Raw genomic sequence first — 16,381 nt, 5'->3', positions numbered from 1 at the left:
CGTCAGCCCCTAGCCGGGTCGGGAAGAGGCAGAGGGTCGCCAGAATTCGGGGTGCGGGGCCGGGGGGGTGTTGGAGGTTCTGGGGGGCCGGGCGCTTTGGGGGAGGCGGCGGCGTAGTACCCCTGCTCGAACTCCCGGACCCCAGCTGCCCGGGCAGGGGTCCCCAGCCTAACCCGACGACTCCATCCAAGAGGAGAGCTGGCGCCGCAGCTCCTCACTGATTGGCTGGTCCTCGCACGTCGGTCTCCGTGGCAACCGCCTCCCGGCTCCATGGCAACCAGAGCCGGCTGGCGGGAGCGCAACAGGGAAGGTAGCCCCAGCGGAGCTCCGGGCTGACTGGTCCCCGGGGCTCCCCGCAGCTCAGCGCTGTCCCACCCTTCAGCTCTCGGGCAATGGAGGGAAGATGGAGAAACACGCCTTCCTCCATTCTCAGCAACCGCCCCTGCCACACCCCCGAGGACGCAAACCCTCCCCGAGCTTTCCGGAGATGCGCCCTTGCTTCCACGCAGGCCCGTCTGCACTCAGATTCGCCGAGCATCCGCCCTGTGCCAGGCTCCGGGAGACAGAAGAACATTGTCACCACCCCAGAGATAGACGGGGGCGGGGGCAGGCAATCAGAGCGGCCATTGTTGCGGAGGGAGTCTCCTCCATCTTCAATCTTCTGTTGGCTCTACCCCAGAGCCCACGGAGCCAGGGGCTGCCTGCTGGGCATCTCCCCGGTGCACCAGGCACCAGACACACCATGTCCCAATCTAAGCCCTGCATCTTGCACCCCTCTCTGTCACTGGAAATCTATCCATCTATCCCACTGGTGGGGGACTCCTCTTCTTCCTCCCTTTCCTCCACACCCATCTTCACCCTCTTGGGTCTTGGAAGCATCCAAGAGTTTCTAAGTTGCTCTTTCAGGGAATTCCCTGGCGGTCCAGTGGTTAGGACTCGGCACTTTCACTGCTGGGTCCCGGGTTCAATCCCTGGTAGGGGAACTAAGACCCCACAAGCCGCGGCACAGCCGGGAAAAAAAAAAAAAAAAGTTGCCTCCTCCTAAGGCCCCTTTCTCATCGCCTCAGCTGAGTCCTTCATAAGTCTCACTTCTCTGCCAACCCCTATGGCATGAGCTCGTCTCCCTGCTCCTCCTGACTAACCCAAGAAAAATGCAGGAAATTAGAGACCACCAAAACTGAACTCTCAAAGATGAAAAGAGGAAGGTGAGCTGGTGAGGGACCCCAGGACTGGAACAACAGCAGAGCAGCCCACCCAACAGAAGGGGACCCAAGCCCGGCATTTCCTAACCCACCCCTCCTCCCCACACACAGCTGCTACCAGGAGGAGGACCAGGTATTCATCCTCATGTGGACGGGAGTCTGTCACGATTCTAGGGAGTCTGGCAGAACTGGTACGAAGATCAAGGGAAGTCTCCTGATATGGGGCCAAGGGAAGCACATTCCTCCCCGCACCGTGCCCCACCTCACTCAGGCTCCTGCCCCCCACCCAGAGGCTCTGGCGGATGAGGGCACTGGCAAGGGAAACCCCACCATGGCAGGCTTTCAGCCCAGGAAGCTGGGCTTCCTCCCCCAGGAAAACACCCCGTCCCCGACCCAAGTCACAGGATGGTCCAGCCTAGGAAGTGCCTCCCACCCATTCGAGAGCACCAGCAGGGCCCAGCAGCACGAGACCAGCACAGTGCAAGAAAGCCCCTGAATGTTATACTGTCCTTAGAACCGCAGGCCATGAAAGCAGCCCAGGACCTGCATCTTGAACCCAAACAGGATGACTGCCTGCTAAAATTAAAAATTTGACCATAATAGCCTGTCTGGTATACAATTAAAAAGAAAAATCACCCATCATACCGGGGAAATCAGGGAAGAACCCAACAACCAGGAAAATCACATCTAGAAGAAGAAAAATTTTTAAGAAACACAGAACTGAACTGAATGAAGATAAAAATACAAAATATCAAATTATGTGGTCTGCAGGTAACAGTGCTAAGAGGAATATTTACAGCACATCAGAAAAGAGGAAAGGTCTCAAATCAATCGTCTAAGTTCCTACCTCAGGAAACTAGGAAAAGAAGGGCAAAATAAACAAAAACAAGCAGAAAGAAGGAAATAAAGTCAAGAGCAGAAATCAATGAAACTGAAAACAGGAAAACAACAGAGGAAATCAATGAAACAAAAAAGAGGAGTTCTTTGGAAAATTGATAAAATTGCAAGATGGACAAAAATAGAGAAGACACAAATGACCAGTATGCAATGGGGGCTATGATGGTTAATCTTATGTGTTAACTTGACTGGGCTTAGGGATGCCCAGTTAGCCCATTAAATGCTATTTCTGGGTGTGTATGTGAGGGCATCTCTGGAGATTAGCATCTAATTCAGTAGACTGAGTAGAGATCTGCCCTCACCAATGTGGGTGGGCATCAGCCAATCCGCTGGGGTGGGGTCAGAGAGAAACAAAAAGATGAAGGAATGGTGGATTCACTCTCTCTTCTTGAGCTGGGATGTCCTTCTCCTACCCTCGGACATTGGACTCCAGGGCTGATACCAGTGACACGCCACCCCACACCCCTCCCCGTTCTCAGGCTTTTGCAGTTGGACTGAATTTATACCAATGACTATGGTTTTCCTGGTTCTCCAGCTTGAGAAATGCAAATCATGGGACTTCTCGGCCTTCATAACTGCAGAGCCAATTCCTGTAATAAATCTCCACTTACATTTTTCTCTCTCATATATTCTGCTAGCCCTGTTTCTCTGGAGAATGCTGACTAATAACAGGGCTACAGAGTCTGAGGGCATTTCAAGGATACTAAGGGAATGCTACAGACAACTTAATGCTCATAAATTCAGCAACTTTGAAGAAACGGACAATTACTTGAAAATTGAAATCTACCAAAAATTCAAACAAGATGAAATAGATAATATGAATAGTCCTAAAACCATGAAAGAAATTGAATTTGTAACTTAAAAAAAAGCTTCCCCAAAGAAGTCTTCAGGCCCAGATAGTTTCACTGGAGTTCTACCAAGTACTTAAAGTAGAATTAACATCAATTTTAGACAATCTCTTTCACAAAATAGGAGAAAACACTTCCTAACTCATTTTAGGAGACAAGAAATACCCTGATACCCAGACCACGCAAAGATAGTACCCAAAACAAACAAACAAAAACTACAGACCAATATCTCCCATGAACATAGGCACAAAAAAATCTAAAATATAAGCAAATCAAATCCAACAATGTATAAAAAGAATTATACATCATGACCAAGTAGAATTTATTCCAGCTATGCAAGGGTGGTTCAACACTTGAAGATCAATGTAACCCACTACACCAACAGACTAAAGAAGAAAAATTATATATCAATTGATACAGAAAAAGCATTTGACATAGCCCATCAGCCATTCAGATTAAAAGAAAAAAAACTTCTCAGCAAGTTAAAATAAACTTGATAAAAATCATATACAAAAGCCTTACAGCTAACATCACCCTTGGTGGTGAAAGACTGAATGCTTTCTAAGATTGGGAACAAGGCAGGGATGCCTGTTCTCAACAGAAGCTCCCCTCCCCTGCCCTTTTTTCAAACAGTACTGGAAGTTCTAACCCCTGCAATAAGGCAAGAAAAATAAGTAAAAAGCAGATGGACTTCAGAATGAAAGCATGAGTAACTCCACTGACCAGCTACCCAGTGAAAACTGGTGAAAATTATAAAACAGGCAAACATTTAAAGCTCCTGGAAAGGGTCTGAAGGGCAAATAGATGAAGAAATAGCTATTCAAGATCTATGCTGGGAATTCCCTGGCGGTCCAGTGGTTAAGACTTTGTGCTTCCACTGCAGAGGGAATGGGTTTCCCCCGGCTGGGGAACTAAGATCACACATGCCACGTGGCACAGCCTAAATAAATAAATAAATAAATAAATCTATGCAAATTTATGAAGAAAAGAGTCTAGAGTATTTGAGAATCCACCTTGTGCAGAGTGGTGCAGCCAAAAACACAGGGCCCCTCACCCCCTGCCCCTACCCTGGGGGGATGAAGGGCTTTGGCACTTCTTATCCTGCCCCCAGATACCCGCTGCTGGAGCTGAACCCCAGGCAAGTGTGGCTAAGAGGCGGGGCTCCCTTCTGTTTAGCCCCCACTTGTGGGAGAGAGACTCTACTTCACCAAAATTTAGAAATTTTGTGTTTCAAAGGCCACCATCAAGAAAGTGAAAATATAGCCCACAAAATGGGAGAAAATATTTGCAAGTCATTTATCTGATAAGGGACTTGTTTCTAGAACGTATAAAGAACTCTTACAACCCAATAAGACAACCTAATTGAAAACTGGACAAAGGATCTGAATAGGTATTTCTCCAAAAATTCTATGTCAATAGGCCATCAGCACATGAAAAGATATCATTAGTCATCATGGAAATGAAAATCAAAACCACAATGGGATAGCACTTCATACCCACCAAGATGACTAGAATAAAAAAATTAGATAAGTGTTCCGCATCCCTAGCCATTAGGCGAATGCAAGTGAAAAGGCATCACTCCGTACCCACCAGAATTGCTGCAGGAATCCCTGAGAACACCAAGGGCTGGCAGGGACGTGCGGGACTTCACTGCCCCTCACACTGCTGGGGGGACTGTAACATGGGACAGCACCCCCGGCAAACACTGTGGCAGTTTCTTAAACAACATATAAATCCCATACGACCCAGCAGCTGTATTCCCGGGCACTTATCCCAGAGAAATGAAAGCTTAGGTTTACACAAACACCCACACACAGGGCTGAATCAGTCTAACAGCAGTAACAAGGAAGGACCTACTGGATGAAACGCCACAGAACGGTGCCCGTGAAGAAACCCGGTATCTAAAGGTTATATACTGTATGATTCCTCTATAGAACATCCTCCAAGTGACGAAACAGAAATGGAGGACAGGTTGGCAGTTGCTGGTTAGCTGAGAACAAGGTGGAGGTATGAGCGTAACGGACAACATGAGACGTCCTGGTGGTGATGCACGCGTCCTGCATGTGGACCTTTATTCCCATCAGTGTCCTGGCATGACATGTGCCAGAGTTCTACAAGATGTCACCTTTGGGGAAACTGGTAGGGGCACAAGGGCCCACTGTAGTTTCTTACAACCGCAGAGAACCCGTTGAAGTATGTCAGATAGAAGCCAGAGATCCTGGTGAATAGGACGGGCTCCTTCCCCAGTGGGAGCTCCCAGAGGCGCCCCCCGCAAACTGGCTCAGCACCCACACGCTTGTCCATACCGGCCCTTCACTTTGGAGTGCCCTCCCTGCTCCCTCATCTTGCCTGGGCTTGGAGTCAGCAGCTTCAGAAAGCCATCTTGGCTGCCCTTCTCTCTGGGTGAAGAACCCCCGCCAGCCTGTGCAAATGACAAGGACCCATGTCCTGTGAGCTGGTGCCCTATGGTTCCCCCCTCTACCCCGATGCCTGTGTGACTCACTTTCTGAGGGACCGCTTTGGAGGGAGCGGGGAACAGCTGGGATGGGGGCCCACAGGGGCGAGATGGCCCTTCTCCTCTGCTCAGCTCCACTGACACTAGCCTCTCTCCACTCTGTACTGCTGGAGGCACATGACACTGCCCTGTCCCCAGCAAAGTCTCCTGTGAGGGACTGGAAGAAAGCCTATTTCTTTTTTTTTTTTTTTTGGCCATGCGCGTGGCTTGTGGGATCTTAGTTACCCAACGAGGGATTGAACCCTGGCCCCCAGCTGTGGAAGCGTGGAGTCCTAACCACTAGACGGCCAGGGAATCCGGAGAATGCCTATTTCTTTCCAGCATCTGGGGGCGCTGCTGCTGGTGTGGTGAAGGGGCCCGGGCTACACAGGCAGACGGTTCCCACAATGGCAGCATGACACCACGGCACTCTGGTCCGGGTTTAAGGATAGCAAGGGGTCTCTTCTGGCCCCTGTGTCAGTCAAGTGCACGCCCATCTTCTCCTCAGAGCCAGTGCCTCCTTTGAGTGACTGGCCTCATGCCACGTGGCACTGTAGGCCGTCAGGGTCCCCCACTCACCCAAGAGCATCGGATGGGAGGGGACCTCCCAGGACGACTGTCATCAGTAACCACGCCATGATTAGAACCCCAAGCCATGCACTGAAAACCCAATTGGCCTCCCCTGGGAAGGTCCTCGTGCGCCGAGGTTCAGCACTGCAGGACTCGGCCTGTGCTGGGGCCGACTGCCAGCCCTGAGCAACAGGCCAGCCGTGCATGAATGTACACGAGAAGGGTCCTCCGTGGCTGGCAGAGAAGCTGGTGCAGACAGGCAGCTGATTAAAGATTTATTACCCATGACAGAACGACCTGCCACTCAGAGATGCTGGCCACCAGCCCACTTCCGGCCAAGGTCCCGCACTGAGGTTTGTCCTCGAGCGTGCCACCTCTGGCCCACCCAGTGCTCGTGGCTAGGCCTCCAGGGGAGTCCGGCCCCCTGGGCACACAGTCCTTGCTACGGGACAGGTTACTTGGCCAGCTCCTCCGCCACTGCTTTGCGCATCTTGTCCTTGAGGTAGGCGCTCTTCTGCCATTCAGACTTGAGTTCCAGCCACTCGTAGTATGGGACCTGGGGAGGCAGGAGACAAGTCAGAGCAGGCGGGGACCCTTGTCCCGCCTGCTGCCCTGCACACCACACCCCCGGCCTCCAAATCCCGAAGGAAGAAAAGCCCACGGAGCTGCCGCAGCATGGGTGGGGACGAGACCCTGACCTGGTCAGTGCTCAGAGCTGCAGGGGCCCACGACTACACGGGACCAAGAACAGCCTCTAGATTTTAAAAGTTGTACCAAAAGCAAAACAAAAAACTCAACAGGAGAGTCACTCATGTGACTCTGTGGCCCCTTACAGGACAGCCTGCTCCCGTGGCGGAAGTCTCTGCAGTGAACAGCTGGAGCCAGGCCCCAGCGCCGGAGCACAGCAGAGCCCTGGATGAGGCACACGTCGGCACTCAGGCCTGGGCACCTGGTTGGTCTTACCCCCCCCTAAGAGGCCCTGGCTGTGGAGGTGGGAACAGTGCCTACGGCATCAGATACTTAAAAGCTGTGTGACGCTGGGAAAGATACACCCTTTCAAGCTTCCCTCTTCTCACATGTGAATGGGGAATCCCAACACTGCTGACCTCCAGAGCTGGGGTCCGCGTGAGCACTGGCTCCTCCTATCACCCGACTGGGCCGGGGGCTTCTCCCTGTGCAGTCACCCCTCACCCAACAGATACTCACATCGACCAGCAGGAAGCCGGCGGCCAGCAGGTGGCGCCGGGCCAGCACGAAGCGCCCCAGTAAGTCTTTGCTTCGGCTGTTGAAGTTGGGGAACTCCCAGCGCAGGAAGGCCAGCCTGCAGGGAGAGGGGCGCTGTGGGTGCTGACAGCTCTCCCAGGCCCCTGGAGGGAAGAGGGAATGCTGAGGAGCCAAGTGCATGTGGCCCCCAAGGGTTGTGTGGTCGCTCACCTCTTGGCCCCCGGGGGTGGTGGCTGGCTGCCAGAAGGCAGGGCAAGATGAGGGGCCACAAAGGCCCTCAGGGGCAGGAGCTGGCTGTCGGTGTCCAGCAGCACCTCAGCATCTAGGGAGAGCACGGAATGAAAACGTGTTGGGGACTGTCCCTTGGCGTCCAACTGGGCTGACAGCCCCGCCCCTACGACGGATGAACAGAGACCCTGGAGAGCAGAGGGGGCAGGTTTAGAACAGTCCCCAGATGGGACTGCTGGGAGGGGAAAGGGAAGGGGAAGGGGAAGGGGAAGGGGAGGGCCCCTCACCCAGAACCCAGCCATACTGCGTGGCCACCATGAAGCTGCCCTTGTCGGCACTCCCCAGCAGCCCCTTCAGCGTCTCCTGCAGCTCCTTCTGCAAGGGGGTCACCTTCCTGTCAAGGGCCGAGGGCCTGGGGACCAAGGCTGAGGCTGGCAAAAGGGGGCCCGTGTACTCGGGGTGCTCCAGCTGGGCAGTGGCATTGATATGGAGCAGCTTCTGGAAGGTGCTTTGATCCTTTGGGGACTCGCCACCTAACGGGAGAGGATGGAGTGAGAGGGGAGGGGCTGGTGGAGGGCCAGGAGGAAGAGGATGGAGGGACACGGGGGCCAGGTGGGAGAGCCAGAGGCACCCCTCACCCAAGTCTCCCCCTGGACTCTGGGTCAGGAGCAGCGGGAAGAGGGTTTGCCGGCCACCCACTAGGAGCGGACAGAGGAGCAGATGCTGGGTGAGCCCGGGCCTGCCCGCTCTCCCCGATGGTGAGCGGAGCCCCGAGGCTCCCAGGCTCCCTCCTGGCTCAAGGCTGGGGCGGTACTTGGGATGGGGCGGGGGGCGGGCGGGGAGAGAGATGCACAGTGGGCTTGCCATCACTCAGGAGAGGGAGGAATACCCCCCACCACTCACCTAGAAACTGGGTGTGAAACTCGGGGTGGAGCACAGCTTGCAGCTCGGCCTCCAGCACCTGCTGCAGCACACACAGGGCCCACACCACGTCCACCTGCAGGGCTGGCTCCAGGCCGGCCAGCTCTGACCCCAGCTTCTCATGCACCTGGGCAAGGACGGGGTGGGGTGGGGAAAGCAGGTTTGCTCAGTGGCCGCAGGCATCCCTGGGCGGGCAGCAGCTGGAGCTGCCTTATGACCTGGCCACGCTGAGGCCCAAGGGGGTGATGGGGAGCAACGTTGGCCAAGGTGCTCTTGGTCAGGCTTGGGGCACCCCTGGTGGAAGGTACCAGAAACCCTCCTCATCCCTTAGGCCCAATCTGGACAGCAGCTGGGTTCCCCCCGCTGCCCCTCCCACTGGCAGGGACCTATGGCACAAAACCACGTCTCCTGCACAGGGGAGGTATTTCTGGCCCTGAGAGGAGTTAGAGATTATGAAAGAGGAAGCAGCTGGCCGGCTGGGGCAGTGCCCACCACGGGGCCCTAGGGTCATACCCAGTCCACTCACAGGACGCTCTCACCCTTGCAAGTGGATTGAGGTCTCTGAGCCCCAACAGGGCATTCAGGGAGCACTAGGAAGCAAGAGCAAGGGCCCCCCAGCCCTACTGCACAGCGAGCCGTCGGATGCGCTCCTGACTCTTGGCTGCCATGCTGGATTTTGCGTGTTTGGTCCCCAGACAATCCCTGGGATGCCTGGCTCTAGCCACTCCCTCCACGCCCCCATGCCGGACCTTCTTCCTTACTGCCTACCTGGGGCCCCTCAGCACAAATCCGGTCTCTTCCCTCCCTCCCACTCAGTCCCGAGCTGCTCTGAGGAGGGCTGAGCATCCGAGGCAGCGAGAGTGTAGGAGCTGGGGGCGTGAAGACTGTACCAGGCTGAAGAACGGATCCTCCCGTTCTGGGTGGAAGTTCACACGGGCGAAAGCCAGGAGCATGTTGTACAGGTGTGGCAGAGTGATGCTCTGGGCTCTGTCCAGGACGTGCTGGGCCGGTCAGGTAGGACAGAAAGGCCGGATGAGAGGGGCCCGGTGGCCAGTGCCCCATGCAGACCTGGCCCTCCCCCCAGAGCTCACGAGCTCCCAGCCCCAAGGGGTAATTTACACAGGGCAGTGGGCAGAGGGCCAGACCCTATCCTCCCAGAGGCAATCACACACACAAAAGGCCGCTGACAACAGCTTTAGAAATACTCCTCAGCCTACAAACACAGTTTCAACCTGTTGCACATAAACCGAAGCGCAAACATCCTCTTTCTTCACAACTCCATTCTGGGGCAGCTGGAAGTTTAGGGAGAGTTCTGAGTGGATTCTCAGCCTCGCTGTCTACACTGCTCCCCACACAGCTACCCAAAGACAGACAAAAACTCCTACAAAGTTTGGTGAAAGAATGGAAGAAACCGTTTTCAACTACATTTTCTTTCACTACTAAATCGTATCATTTCTCTCCAAATAAGCCAGAATAAGGACTCCATGTTTGCCACCAGGAAGTGCTTCCAGGCCGGAGGGGCCTCCCTGATGAAACGACCAGGGAGCTGGCTAAAGCAGGGGGTCAGGCACAGAAGGCCCTCAAAGCCAGGCCTCAGGTCTGCACCCCAGCTCACCTGGGCAAAGGCCTCAAACAGGGGCAGATTGAGCCACTTAAGGAAGGCAAAGGACTTGGTGCAGCGGGCCACCTCGCTGGACGTCAGGCTAGGAGTGTGGGGCAACAGGTCTGCAGCCAAGCGCTGGAACACCTGCGTCTGGTGGAAGCCGAGTTTGCCTTGGGGACAGAGCCTGAGATTTAACTGGTGAGGACTGGCAAGCCACCCTCAGGCCCACCCCGCCACCCACCCTGGTCTCAAGGAGTAAGAGCTTGGTGTCTGTAACCAAATTTATCCCTGAGGCCCAGCAGAGAGGATCAGGGCCCGTGAGTCACAGTGTTTCTGTGGCAGCCTTTTAGGCCAGTGCCCGCCACGGGTGAGGCAGGCACCGAATTTGACACAGCTGCGGCCAGAACTCAGCCCCCGCCCCCCTCTGCTCTCCGTGCACAGGGCTCACCATAGGCGTAGGCCAGGTCCAGGAGGATGCCTTTCGTCAGGGGGAAGGGCTTCTGGACCAGGTGGTAAGAGATGGCCCGCAGCAAGGGCACCGACCGCCGCTTCTGAGCTGCCAATGTCACCAGCACCTTCCGCAGCTCCTCAGGGCCAAACTGCTCCACCAGCTCCAGGCACTGTCAACCACAGCCGGCAGGGGTCAGCTCGATGGCCCGAGGGCCAGGGGTCCCATGCGGTGCAGGCCCTGCGAGACAGTAACTGGGCCTGAGCTTACTAAACACAGGCCCCATCTGTGCAGGGCCTGCCCCCACTCCCACCCCAGGGAGCCCCCAGACCGGGGCGCCATGTCCGCAGCCAAACTTATCCCCAGGTCCCAGGGCAGGGGACCCGGGGCCCATGAGCTGCGGAGCTTGCTGTGGCAGTCATCTGGGCCAGCCCCTGCTACCACGGGAACAGGGGCTGAATTTGACTTGACTGCAGGGCTGGGGGTGGAGCAGGGGGGGGACAGGCGTGGTATCTCTAGGAAGCACTAGCCAGAGGCTAAGCCACTAGGGTGGCCCAGGACACACTTCAGGAGCTGCCGGCCATGCCACCTCCAGGTTACGTGCAAGATGCATTTTGGAGGAAGACAAAGGAGTGGGGTTCAGGCTCTGCACCCCCTGGATCCTCGGAGGAGCCAGTGGGTGCGGAGAGCTGCCTGCAGCTGTCTGAAGCGCCAGTCCCTCCAGTGCCATGCCCCAGACTCCGGACAGAAGCTGCCAGGGCTCTCGATCCCAGTACCTTGTCCTCCAGGCGGGTCATCAGAGACTCGGAGAGGTGCCCTGTCTTCATCATCATGGCCACCACCATGCGGCTGTCATCGATTTCTGCCCAGCGCCGCTCCAGGTGCACAAGCAGCTCAGCCAGCAGCTCCCGGGAGCCCTGCTCCTGCATGTAGGTGGCGCTGGACTCGGCCAGGAAGGCCAGGTGCTTGTACTTCAGCCTGCGCATGCGCCAGCGGACCTCCTGCTCCACCGATCGCAGCTCCTTGGAGGTGGCGGGAAGTCCCAGCGCATAGAGGCTCCGGAGCAGCTTCACGAGGGTCCCATGCCAGACTGCAGTTATCTGGGCGGGGGGGACACAGGCAAGGTCACACCTGGGACCCTGCTGACCCTGTGCTGTTTCAGAGCGGGCCAAGGCTCTGAGCTGGTGGCTGCCTCCCTAGAGGCAGCTCCCCACCTGTCATTTTAACGGGCGCACCAGGCTGCTCCTCACAGCCTGTCTGGGCCAGCAGGCCCACCACAGCGCCCCCTGCAGGGCGCGTCTCCAGGCCTCAGAGGAATACGGGGGCCACTCACGGAGCCCTCTGGTCCCACCCCCAGGGAAGGCAGTGTGCGGTAGCTGAGCAGGGCTCTGTTGTCTGCTGCGCTAAGGCTCTTAACTCCGCCACTCTGCAAGTCTCCTGAGCCCTCATCTGTGAAATGGGGCTGCACTGCTGAGAGGGGGAGCTGAAATCCCACACACAACATGAGGGGCAAACAGAAAAGCTGTTGTGTGAAAGGCTGGGCAGAAGGAGAAAAGTATGCCCTCATACTTGGGACCTCATAATTGGGACCTCCCTGGTGGTCCAGTGGTTAGGACTCTGTGCTTCCACTGCAGGGGCCGGGTTCAATCCCTGGTTTGGGGAACTAAGATCCCACAAGCTGCGTGGTGCAGCAAAACAAAAAAAAAAAGTATGAATTTGATCTCAGTATCACATGAGCCCCCAGTGGCTCCTGCTTTTTCTACAGATTTCCCAGAAGTAGGAGGGCTCTTTAAAAGAAATCTTGTTCACCACTCACGTTTCTAAGTACTTTGTTCCTGGTTCATTACTAGCTTGTAATTTTGTTACAATGTAATTTGTTACAATATAATTTTGTGATTGTAATTTTGTAATTACAATTTTGTAATTTTGTTCCAAATGTCCAGCCTTGTCTCTAAAGCTTACTTCCATTTGTGTGTAAAATGTTCAGTGAATAACTAGAATTATAGTCTTAGAAAAAGAAGAGATCTACTTAATTTTTGAGTTATATTCTCAGTAAGAAGTAAATCTGTACTGTGACCCGCACACACACACTTAACTAAGACAAAAAGTTCCACGAAACACTTCCCTTACTACCTGTGAATTGTTTTCTACATTACTCTATTTCATTAAAAACACTTGGCCACTTCTACTACACTTTCATAACCTACAGTTTGAAAAAATTCATTTAATGTGACCCCTTCCTTGAGCTGTCAGTCTCCTCCTCATCATCCCTGACAAGTGGACACAGGGTCTTGCCCTTCTGGAGCAGCCAGGGTGAGGGTCTGTACCTCTTTGCCGCGCCCCAGGCCCTCTGGCTCCAGCAGACCCCACGGAGCCACGGGAAGGGTCTGCATGAAGGGAGTCCTTCCTCACACGGAACACAAACTGGGTAGAGTCCTGCCCCCAACCCCTGCCACACACAGGTCCCTTCTCTCCACGCTCCACCTTTAAGCACCTGATCAGATAACGCCCATGGCCAGCTCAAGTTTCTGAGATCCTCCGCTAATCACCCCTCATCTCCTCCAGCTTCAAGAGTGTATCCCCCCATCAGCCAGACACTGAGTGGGGGCTATGCAAGCCAAGACTGCAGGGCGAGGGGGGAAGCAAGCCCCCGATGCACTGAGAAGAACCGTGCTCGATCCTTGTGCTTCTATTTACTGTGTCTGCGTGGCTTGTCTGTAAGATGAGGACAGAAATATTCACCTAACAGACCTGCTGTGAGGATTAACAAAAGAGAAAGCAGACCTAATTGGGAAGGAAATCCAAAAAAGAGGAGTTGTATGTATTCGAATAGCTGATTCACTTTGCTGTACAGCAGAAACTACGGTGTAAAGCAACTATACTCTAATAAAAATTAATTTAAAAAAAAGAGAAGAAACACATTAAAGTACTTTGGAATCTACAAAATGAAAAAATACCACGGGACGTGGAGGGCCTGAACACACAGCAGAGCTCCTGTCTACACCCGGAAAGTGACTGGATGCTTTGGACTCCGGGGCCTCTGCTGTTTTCTGCTTGTTGAACCTGCAGGAAGGGCTCTCGAACCCACCTGGCTGTTGACAAGATGGAGAAGTTGCTGAAAGCGGGCATCCTGTATAAGCAAGGCTTTGTCTTTCGGCTTCTCAGACAGCAGGCGAGAGAGCTGGATGAGCGTGAGGGCGGCGTGGTTCTGGTGCAGACAGTGACCGCCACCCAGAAGCTCCAGGAGCTCCTCTGGCCTGGTGGCCTTCTCGATGAGCTGGTCCACCTCCTCGCGCTCAGGGTAGGGAGTAAACACCTGTTCCTTCTCCAAAAGCTCTGACAAAGGACCTGGGAGGCGGGAGCTGGATGAGGTAGCCGAGGGAGTCAGAAGCTTCTGGGCTCCCCGGGCGAGTGTGAGCTGGCCAACCGGGGACACGGCAGGGGCCAGACGGGTGGCCTCCCTCAGGAGGCACGTGCATCGCTTCACCAGCCGAGCAGCCATGGCAGCCCGGGGGGCGGGGAGAGAAGCCTCCTAGCAAGTGACTCCAAAGCCCTGAAGAGAAAAAGGACAGAGAAAGGAGTGGTGCAGAGGCAGCTCCCGACTTCCAAACACAACAGATGAACCAGACAAATGAAAGGGAGTCACAAGGGCTTCCCTGGTGGTGCAGTGGTTAAGAATCCGCCTGCCAATGCAGGGGACACGGTTCGATCCCTGGTCCGAAAAGATCCCACATGCCACGGAGCAACTAAGCCCACGCGCCGCAACTACTGAGCCTGCGTGCCACAACTACTGAGCCTGCATGCCACAACTACTGAAGCCCGTGCGCCTAGAGCCTGTGTTCCGCAACGAGAAGCCACCGCAATGAGAAGCTCACGCACCGCAACAAAGAGTAGCCCCCGCTCGCCGCAACTAGAGAAAGCCCGCGTGCAGCAACGAAGACCCAACGCAGCCAAAAATAAAAAAATTAAATAAATAAATTTATTTAAAAAAAAAAAAAGAGTCACAGCCACACTCCCCATAAGCCAGCCCAAACCTCTCCTTCCTGACCGACCATGCGCATGCAGCGGCGTTTTCTGAAGCAAAAATCTCAGAGGGCTTCTGTTTCAGTACATAATATAACCAAATATCAAGACTTAGGAGCATCACAGCTTGGGCTGGAGGGTTTCCAGTCCTGGTTGTAGAATCACCTAGGGAATGGTTCAACACCTTAGAATCCCAGGCCTGACCCAAGACCTCTTGAGTGGGAGTCTCTGCACACAGGGCTTGAACAGCGTTCCCCCCAACCTTTTTTTTTTTAAATTTATTTATTTATTAATTTATTATTATTATTATTTTGGCTGTGTTGGGTCTTCGTTTCTGTGTGAGGGCTTTTTCTAGCTGCGGCAAGCGGGGGCCACTCTTCATCGCGGTGCGCGGGCCTCTCACTATCGTGGCCTCTCTTGTTGCGCTCCAGACGCGCAGGCTCAGTAGTTGTGGCTCACGGGCCCAGTCACTCCGCAGCATGTGGTATCTTCCCAGACCAGGGCTCGAACCCGTGTCCCCTGCATTGGCAGGCAGATTCTCAACCACTGCGCCACCAGGGAAGCCCCCCACCTTTTTTTTAATTTTTAAAAGTACACAGGATTAAAAATTATTGACTTATGGAGACAATGAGACAGAATATTTTAAATAAGACTACTCATGGAAAACCCTGGACATATAATCCATATATACATCCCACAGCTTCTGTGGATATTATTTTAATACTTATAGACGTGTGAGTGAGCCTCCCCAAATCAACCTACACTATTACTCACCGACCTACTAAACACACACACACACATGCTTTCTAAGAGCAAACCTCCTGAACCAATCATAAAAAGCACTTCACAACATGGCCCAGAACTATCTTCCCAGTTTTACCTCTTTTTCCTCCCTGGAACACACCCTCATTCTAAACAGGCCTTGCACTTTCATTACACCTTGGCAGGGCAGGGCAAGGCCTGCTGCCTCGTGTTTTTTAACCCCCTTTCATAGGGCTCGGAAAATCACCTCCATATTCCCGCACCCAGACAAAAAACGTTACCTTCTCCAAGAATGTTACATATCCCGATGCAGCTGCTTTTAACAACTCTGTCCTGCTCGCCAGCGTGAATAAATGACCTGGGTAAGGCACACCGCCGGGGCACGATAAAAGGTGTTATAACCTGGGCCTCCCTCCTGCCAAAGCAGAGAACGTGTTTGACCTTCGATTTCCCATACTTGGTCTGGGACATTTTATTTCTACGTGAGCTCACTGTTGGCAGCTGTAGAAAGCTTAGAGTAACTGTACATAAAGCAAGAGACCCAGAGAGGAGGAACACCGGCCCAAGCGTAACATCCACCATCCACAGAGCCCCAACGGCGGGGAAGCACTGAAAACGTTCCCGACTAAAGACCGTCCTACGAGCTAGCGAGGAAAGCAAGTTCAGAAGCCCAACTGGGATTTGTGGAAACACCAACCCAGAAGTTCGGCCCTCAGACGCAGAAAGAGAACGACTTGCACGAAGGCCAGCCAGCGACAGTGCGGAGGACCAGTGCGGGTCTCGCAGGCCGCCACGCGGGACCTCGGAAAAGGGCGCGTGCGCACGAGCAGGCGCGGCTCTGAACTGCGCCCGCCCCCACCCCCGTGCCCCCCGTCCCCCACCCCTACCCCCTGCGTCCCAGTGCGCCCTCCCGGTCTCCTCTCCCGGCCACGCCCCCATGCCTTCAGGACCTAGGCTCCTCAGGACCCTCTTCCCCCGGCCCGGAGACCTACGCCGCCGCCGCCGCCGCCGCCGCCGCCGCCGCCAGCGCCCCGCCTGACCTCCATACGCCCCAGCACAGCCCTCGGCCCACGCTGCGCGGCGCGCTCTTTTACGTCACTCGGCGCGCCGCCGGAAGCGAGGCTCGCCGCCCGCCGCCCAGCCGGAAATCAGTCCCGGTTC

General features: G+C 54.7%; 1 protein-coding gene and 2 non-coding genes across 5 annotated transcripts; all 3 read right to left on the bottom strand.

The window, feature by feature from the left end:
- Positions 1 to 6,273: 6,273 nt before the first annotated feature.
- Positions 6,274 to 16,278, bottom strand: TBRG4 (transforming growth factor beta regulator 4). Of its 3 annotated transcripts, none has more exons than XM_061198358.1 (12): positions 16,213 to 16,278; positions 15,502 to 15,635; positions 13,524 to 13,988; positions 11,212 to 11,535; positions 10,436 to 10,607; positions 10,000 to 10,157; positions 9,275 to 9,385; positions 8,367 to 8,511; positions 7,751 to 7,996; positions 7,446 to 7,557; positions 7,218 to 7,332; positions 6,274 to 6,567 (listed from the first exon to the last, which is right to left on the bottom strand). In XM_061198358.1, exons 3-12 carry the CDS (start codon positions 13,935 to 13,937, stop codon positions 6,466 to 6,468), a joined length of 1,899 nt encoding a protein of 632 aa, XP_061054341.1. In that variant the 5' UTR covers positions 13,938 to 13,988; positions 15,502 to 15,635; positions 16,213 to 16,278; the 3' UTR covers positions 6,274 to 6,465. The 3 variants fall into 3 exon arrangements, with proteins under 3 accessions (XP_061054341.1, XP_061054339.1, XP_061054340.1); XM_061198356.1 differs by having other exon boundaries at positions 16,171 to 16,273; XM_061198357.1 differs by lacking the exon at positions 16,213 to 16,278 and adding an exon at positions 15,918 to 16,038.
- On the bottom strand, positions 10,252 to 10,386 carry LOC133097066 (small nucleolar RNA SNORA5). Its single transcript, XR_009701942.1, has one exon. It is a non-coding gene; the product is annotated as a small nucleolar RNA SNORA5 (small nucleolar RNA).
- On the bottom strand, positions 10,774 to 10,910 carry LOC133097067 (small nucleolar RNA SNORA5). The gene has a single exon (XR_009701943.1). It is a non-coding gene; the product is annotated as a small nucleolar RNA SNORA5 (small nucleolar RNA).
- Positions 16,279 to 16,381: the final 103 nt, after the last annotated feature.

This window comes from Eubalaena glacialis, chromosome 8, assembly GCF_028564815.1.
Source record: "Eubalaena glacialis isolate mEubGla1 chromosome 8, mEubGla1.1.hap2.+ XY, whole genome shotgun sequence".
NCBI classification, from domain to species: domain Eukaryota; kingdom Metazoa; phylum Chordata; class Mammalia; order Artiodactyla; family Balaenidae; genus Eubalaena; species Eubalaena glacialis.
Note: the sequence above shows the minus strand (reverse complement) of the source record. Positions and strands in the feature narration are given on the sequence as shown.

Excerpts from the sequence above, each read along its gene's own strand:
- TBRG4 (XM_061198358.1), bottom strand. The coding sequence starts at position 13,937 with ATGGCTGCTCGGCTGGTGAAGCGATGCACGTGCCTCCTGAGGGAGGCC. Across the intron at positions 9,386-9,999 it reads TGTTTGAGGCCTTTGCCCAG|CACGTCCTGGACAGAGCCCA; the intron begins GTGAGCTGGGGT and ends TGACCGGCCCAG. Across the intron at positions 7,558-7,750 it reads GCAGTATGGCTGGGTTCTGG|ATGCTGAGGTGCTGCTGGAC; the intron begins GTGAGGGGCCCT and ends TGCTCTCCCTAG.